Here is a 7,924-nt window from a genome sequence, read left to right as displayed (position 1 = left end):
GACTTACAAATGAGGACAATAAAAGCAGTCAAAACTAACAAAAGAGCAACAATATATAAGTGTAAATGACAAGTCTTGATTAGCCTAACGCAGTACATGTAGCAAGGTGTATATATATATATATATATATATATACACTGTAAAAAAAATCCGTAAAATTTACGGTAAAAAACTGGCAGCTGTGGTTGCCGGGATTTTACCGTAAAAAATACGATAGCAACATTTTTGGTTTTACAGTTTTCACTTAAATTTACAGTCAAACAATTAGTAATTTCTTTAACTGATATAATGTTAATATTCCAACTTATTGAAGTACTGAAACCTTTTTCTGTTTTGTAGCTTTGTAATACACTGATAACCACCAAATGCAGGTGGTGATGAGAAAGTCACATGATGAAACAAAGCCCATCACAAGCAGCTTTCAAATAATACCATATATAGAAGGTGCACAGTGTCATTCACACAGACACTAAACACCATCATGGTAACACACATGAAACTGAAATAATGCAGTAAACATTCATTTAACAACATTAGGTGTAACACACAACCCTAATATACAAAACTGATAAGAAAAAACTAAGAAGAAACATAGTTATTTCAACAACAAAAAAACATCAAATTTGAAATCTAACGCAGGGAATTCTGGGAATGTCAATTTACGGTTATTCACTGTAAATTATACGGTCTTTTTCACTTCCAAAAATGGTGTACTACCGTAAAATTTATGTCCAATACATGTAATGTCCAATACAGTTTTTCACCGTATATAGTAGGGGAATTTACCGTTAACCATTTAACAGGTTTTTACTGTAGCATATTTACAGTCTTTTACCATTAAATTTACAGTCATTTTTTACAGTGTATATATATACATATATATAATATATTACACACACACATATATGCACACACACACACAAAGAAAACAAGTAGATAGAATTGAAAAAAAGAGAAAGCTAGTGTTTGTTTATTTACATTTACCCCTGGTTTCACAGACAAGGCTTAAGCCTAGTCCCAGACTAAAGTGTAAATCTGACCTGTTTTAACTGAAAGAAACTTGCACTGACTGATCTTAAAATATATCAGTGCCTTTGTTTTGTCTCAAGATGCACACCAGTAATGTTTTTTCTAAGGCATGTTAATAAAATTACTTACATTTCCTAATTGAACAATGGCCTAATCCTGGTTTAGTCTAAGCCCTGTCTGTGAAACCAGGCCTTAGACAGATATGTTGTCATCTAGCATCATATTTAAAGCTGCAAGAAGGGTCAAACATTCCATACTTTGTTCAGTTAAATAAGTGCATCACTCAGTATTTCAAGTGCACTGCTTTGTGTTGGAATTTCCAGTGTGAACACACTACTCACACTATATATAATACAAAACGGCATACGGGCATAGCATAGTACATTAGTAGGCTGAATAATGACAAATAGATTACCCCAAATTTCTAATTAATTCTTGTGTATACCCATTAGGATTCCAACTTCAAAGAATTCCAAAATTCCACAGCTTAACTTCCCATGTAAAGTTTCTGCCCCTTTGTAACCCTATTAACAATCAGCATAATTTTCTTCCGAAAATGAAAAAGTCTCTTTTTGTGCAATTTAAATTTCACAGATATTACACACTTCGCATAAATAAAGGAGCAGCTGTGTTTGTGTGTGGGAAGAGTTGATTGATGATGCACATTTCATTAATAAACAAGTCATGTTCTTTAACTCAAGTCAAAAGTTTTCTTCTTTTTTATTTTTTATTTTTTTCAATTGTTTGGTGCCCACATTTTTGTCACAGAAATAAATTCACACGGCTACCAATATAATGACACAATGAGCGGTTTTCATGAGTGTGTGTTTAAATCTGTTTTGCAGAGGTAAAAGAGATTCTCACAAGCACATGGCTTCTGCATACACTTCTGCTAATTCACACTTAATCATAGAGCCGAGAATCCAGTTCAGCAGACTAAGCTCTACTACTGCTTATCTGAATGCATCTGCTTTTATGTTGTCCGTATTTGCATAATTTTAGCACCTTCTAATGAAACCAATATAATGTCAACTTAATTTAATTCAAAATACAATATTTCAGCTTTCTTTGCAAAATGACAATGCATTCAATACTAATGCATTCAAAATGCTGATTATACTAATGTTACACTCCTAAAATGCCAATTTTCATCTGCCAGCCATTAAATGTTCTGGACGCTGATATTGAAACTGATATATCAGTGCTGGTGCCCTAGTTAATTAAAGTTAATAATGAAAATGATAATTCAGCAGTTCCTATTCGTCTTGCTCTTATTCTGAACCTCTGCTTCATTTCTCCTCGCCTCTCCAAAAAAGACACCAGCAAAAAACTCCCTTCACATACTAAATCATTCATTTCAGATAGTCTAAAATATTAAAAAACAAACGCAGCTTACCTTTTCCATAGTTGAAGTGGAGTTTGATGGATTTGCCCTGGTTGATGTGCAGGTACGTAAACCACACGGCGAAAGTAAGCAGCACCAGCAGCAGCAGAAGTTTGAACTGCTTTCGTATTTTCTTCACAGGGAATCGCAGCATTTTAGCAGCTGCAGCATCAGCAGCAGCAAAAAAGAGAGTGTCAGCTGCTCCTCAGTCTGGCGCTTCAGAGAACGAGTCCTGATGGTTTGTTTGTTCGTGGGAACAGATTTGGAGAAATTAAGCATTCTGTCACTTGCTCACCAATGGATCCTCTGCAGTGAATGGGTGCCATCAGAATGAGAGTCCAAACAGCTGATAAAACTATAATCCACATAGCGATATACACTATCAAGGTACATGAAAATTGCCTTATTATAGTGCCAGCTAGTGTGAGACGAATGTGTCTGACTAGCGGGGGACCTTTGGCACCATAAAGCCAAGTTTGGGGTCTCTGTGATTTATGGTCTCTGACGCCCAGATGCTTGTAGGGCAGAAACGAAGAAAAGGAAGGTGCTTGCATCCCTAGAAAAGGAAATGGGTTAAATGGTGGAGTTCAGAGCAAAGATGCTTTCAGGGTAAGTGATTTTTTTTTAGAAATAAGATGTGGACTGAATTGTAAAAGCTTCTTGTTGTTGCCCTCCATTTCAGCTAGTGTGAGACGAATGTGTCTGACTAGCGGGGGACCTTTGGCACCATAAAGCCAAGTTTGGGGTCTCTGTGATTTATGGTCTCTGACGCCCAGATGCTTGTAGGGCACAAACGAAGAAAAGGAAGGTGCTTGCATCCCTAGAAAAGGAAATGGGTTAAATGGTGGAGTTCAGAGCAAAGATGCTTTCAGGGCAAGTGATTTTTTTTTAGAAATAAGATGTGGACTGAATTGTAAAAGCTTCTTGTTGTTGCCCTCCATTGAATAAAACATACAGAACGACAAAAAAAATTGCACCTTTTTTTTTACGTGTGAAATTCCTGTCCAAAAGCACAAATAGAGCAAAGCATTCCAAAGCTCCATTTAGAACTGCACAAGAAAAATAAAACAGGTGAAAAAGTCGAGGCATGGACTCCACTAGACCCCTGAAGGTGTGCTGTGGTATATGACACCAAGATGTTAGCAGCAGATCCTGTTAATTGCGAGGGGGGGCCTCCATGGATGGGACTTGTTTGTTCAGCACATCCCACAGATGCTCGATTGGATTGAGATCTGGGGAATTTGGAGGCCAAGTCAACACCTCAAACTAGTTGTGATCCTCAAACCATTCCTGAACCATTTTTGCTTTGTGGCAGGGCACATTATCCTGCTGAGAGAGGCCACAGCCACCGTTTCCATGAAAGGGTGTACATGGTCTGTAACAATGCTTAGGTAGGTGGTACGTGTCAAAGTAACATCCACATGGATGGCAGGACCCAAGGTTTCCCAGCAGAACTGCCTCAGCCGGCTTGTCTTCTTCTAAAACTGCATCCTGGTACCATGAGTTCCCCAGGTAAGCGACGCACACACACCCGGCCATCCACGTGATGTAAAAGAAAATGTGATTCATCAGACCAGGCCACCTTCTTCCATTGCTCTGTGGTCCAGTTCTGATGCTCACGTGCCCACTGTTGGCACTTTCGGCGGTGGACAGGGGTCAGCATGGGCACCCTGACTGGTCTGCGGCTATGCAGCCCCTATACTCTACAAACTGCGATGCACTGTGTGTTCTGACACCTTTCCATCAGAACCAGTATTAACTTCTTGAGCAATTTGAGCTACAGTAGCTCATCTGTCGGATCGGACCAAACGGGCCAGCCATTGCTCCCCACTCAGCCTTGGCCGCCCATGATCCTGTCGCCGGTTCACCACTGTTCCTTCCTTGGACCACTTTTGATAGATACCACTGCAAACCGGGAACACCCCACAAGAGCTGCCTTATTAGCTCATATGTCCTGAGCGATATTAATAAAAAGACATTTTAGTTCATTTCATGTTCATAGTTAATGTGATAAAGCACACCTGTGGACACCTTGTGTGAACCTGAGGGAAACTTAGATCACTAAAACTGTATTAAAGAGTCAAACATTTTCAGTTCATTACCTCTAGAAATACAAATACATTAAAATGACCCCTACCTCTGATGCCAAGAAGAGCAGCATGAAGACAAGAAAACAATGTTGCTCTTCCCACAATTCTGTGATCAATAAGAAAACCGCTGCTCCTCTGAGGAATCTGAAAATCTCAGACAAATGCGTGTTGATCTCACAACGTGTGACCAGTAATTGCCTTTCTAAACAAACAGCTCCATTGCTGTTTTTCAGTTAGAAATTATGGTATTATCACAGTCAAAACCATTGGAGAACATGATTGCCTTTTGCCTTATCAACAACACTCATTATAGACCTGCACAGAAACCCATAGAAAGCTACACAGTAGGGATGGGCGTGTCGATCTGAAGTATCGATATATATCGATACTGATGCGAGTATCGAAAGTATTTATACTCAAACAATAAATATCGATACTAAGGTGTGTTTTATTTACCAGTGATTTTGTTTATTTAGCAAAAAAATAATGCATTGAATTGGACGAATAACCTATGTTAGTAAATGATTGTGTAGGATAGAACTATATTCCTGCTCATCTGAACACACGCAAATGTTACAAGACAGAAGAACCAATCCATCACAGAGAGCGTTCACTCACTTCTGACAGTTCATTTACTAAAGTGACCGTAGTTCAACTGTAGTATTTGTAGATTCGAATCATGTGTAAACAAAAAATATATTTGAACCATGTGTAAACAAAAATATAAACTAATAAGTTATAATTAAGGCGTATTGAATGTTAAAATACGTTTTAAACAAAGTTAAGTGGTTATCATTACCCATTTTACTCTTAGTAATTTAATAAATTTCATGATTTAAAAGTTTAGTTCAGAAGTATCGGTATCGGTATCGACGATACTGCCTTGAAAAATATCGGTATGGTATCGAAAACAAAATAAGTGGTATCGCCCATCCCTACTACACAGATTTCAAAAGCTCATTTGAAAAAGCTTTCATTCACCAATAGAGCTCAACGCTATAGCGCTAAAAGAACTGTAGACCCATACAAGTTCCGATTCTCGAATTCCATTGGTTGAGCGGCTGGGACTTTTCACTATTTCACTTACAGTATCACTACAGTATCACTCCGCTTCCCCAATGGCCATATCTGCAGGTTACAGTAGTGAAGCATTAATCGACCGATTAGTTCACAAACGAATCCATTCAATCACGAACGAACCATCTATCTTATGAGTGAGTCACTGAATCATTTAAAGAACCGCTTCATTCAGCAACGAATCAGCACTGTTTTGTGTTGCTGAGGCCGTTCACGCTTTGACTTTCTATTTGACTAACTATTCTGTCAAAAAATGACGAAGTGGCAATATTGTGTCTAAAATGTAGGTAAAAGTCAACTTCTTGTTTATTTAATGTTAATGATCGACAAAATACAGGAGGAATGCCAAGAAGGAAATTAGGCTACATTTTGAGATTGTCCAACTAATAATGGAGAGAAATACGAGACGCCCTTAAGCATATTTAAAAAAATGATTTTCTTGTCCAAAGTACTGTATTTCTGCTATAAATGTCCTGACTAGCATTACAAATAATTTTTTTTTTTTTGACGATCAGCAAGAAAACATTATAATGTAAATGGAGACGAGCATTAGACAAATGGCTGTAGATGTGACCACAGAGATTGATATAAGATCATATTTCTGTTCATCTACAGAAAGACAAGAAAAAAAAGTACGACGAAAAGAGCGTTCTATCCTCAGTAAAATATCCCTGGCCAACTATATATTTTAAATATATGCTAAATATAAGTTGTAAACAATGAAGCTCAATGAAATATGTTTTTGAAATAGAATATATTTCAAAATGTATTTCAGGTGCATGAAAATACATTTCCAATGTTACAGTAGCCTATACATTTAGGCCAAATGCAAATGTGGATGGAATAACCTAATAGATTTCAATCAAAACTAGAGTTAGGCCTATATTATTTTTTAAACATTGTAAAGTATGTTCCTTGCTTATTTTATTTAAGTGAGTAATATGTTCACGCATGTTAAAGATAACATATTATGGAGGGTAATATATATATAAACACACACACATATATATGCATACAGTGGGTACGGAAAGTATTCAGACCCCCTTAAATTTTTCACTCTTTGTTATATTGCAGCCATTTGCTAAAATCATTTAAGTTATTTTTTTTCCTCATTAATGTACACACAGCACCCCATATTGACAGAAAAACACAGAATTGTTGACATTTTTGCAGATTTATTAAAAAAGAAAAACTGAAATATCACATGGTCCTAAGTATTCAGACCCTTTGCTCAGTATTTAGTAATACAAAACATATGCATTGGAACGTAGAATAGTTGGGATGTTTTTACAACTCCAAAATGTGATTAACAAAATGAAACAGTAGGATTTCAATTAGCATGCTTTTCTGCATGTTAATCACTTTGCTTAATCCCTCTAACGACCTGCTTAATCATCAAGGGCGTCTGCATGCAGTGTTCATCTCCTGCACCCTTATCTGAGGTTTGTGAATGTATGAGTGACTGACAATCCTGTCAGCCGTCAGTTATGAGATCAGGTAGAGCCGTAATGATCAGCTCCATTCACACACACTCGTGTATTCCTGTCAGATCTCAGGGAAGGAGAGTGGCTTGCGAATGCAATAAACCGAGATTTAGCTGGATTCAAAGCACGGATGAGACTGTCAGACACAGATGTTTATTTGTTCATGCAGCGAGCTTTTCATTCATAGCAAGTGAGAAACAGAGCAGGTCAATGGAGGATAGACGTCACGTTCACCTGGACTGTAAATGTCTCTCACAGCTGTCAATGCAGCACCTGCCTCATTCCTTTTGATGTTAGAAAAGAAGACCTCTTTTCAACATGGGTAACAAGCGATCAAAAGATTAGGAATAGAATAGAAAAAGAGAGGAAGAAAACCTTTCAATGAGGATTTTTGTGCGAGGGCCTGTCTCAACTTTACCATTAAAACGGGGGTCTTTAATCTTTTTCAGACCAAGGTTTGGACTGTTTTGTCTGGTAACCTAACAATGTGATTTATGTTGTAATATCTTAATATCATAATGATGTTTTTTTTCATCTTACAAACACACAGGTTTTCACTTCACAAGACTTGAATTGTGGATTTTTGTGATGTTTTTATCAGCTGTTTGGACTTTCATTCAGACGGCACCCATTCACTGCAGAGCATCCATTGCTGAGCAAATGATGCAATGCTACATTTCTACAAATCTGATAAAGAAACAAACTCATCTACATCTTGGATGGCCCAACAGTAAATTGTCAGCAAATTTAAATTTTTGGGTGAACTGTTCATTCAATCACAAAAATATGTTTTCATATTATACCATACTATCTATTGACTATTTCTATCTATCTGTCTATCTATCTATCTATCTATCTAT

At 37.2% G+C, this 7,924-nt stretch overlaps 1 protein-coding gene across 1 annotated transcript in view; it reads right to left on the bottom strand.

Annotated features, from left to right (window-relative positions):
- The window catches only part of LOC107553848 (N-acetyl-beta-glucosaminyl-glycoprotein 4-beta-N-acetylgalactosaminyltransferase 1-like), a 75,318-nt gene extending 72,673 nt beyond the window's left edge, over positions 1–2,645 (bottom strand). Inside the window, exon 1 of the mRNA XM_016236164.1 lies at positions 2,426–2,645. Within this exon, the coding sequence (XP_016091650.1) occupies positions 2,426–2,567 (142 nt within the window). The 5' untranslated portion in view covers positions 2,568–2,645. The remainder of the gene's footprint in view (positions 1–2,425) is intronic.
- Positions 2,646–7,924: the final 5,279 nt, after the last annotated feature.

The sequence above is a fragment of the Sinocyclocheilus grahami genome, unplaced genomic scaffold, assembly GCF_001515645.1.
Source record: "Sinocyclocheilus grahami isolate Dianchi unplaced genomic scaffold, SAMN03320097.WGS_v1.1 scaffold483.1, whole genome shotgun sequence".
Taxonomy (NCBI): Eukaryota; Metazoa; Chordata; class Actinopteri; order Cypriniformes; family Cyprinidae; genus Sinocyclocheilus; species Sinocyclocheilus grahami.
This window is presented reverse-complemented; position numbering and strand designations above follow the sequence as displayed.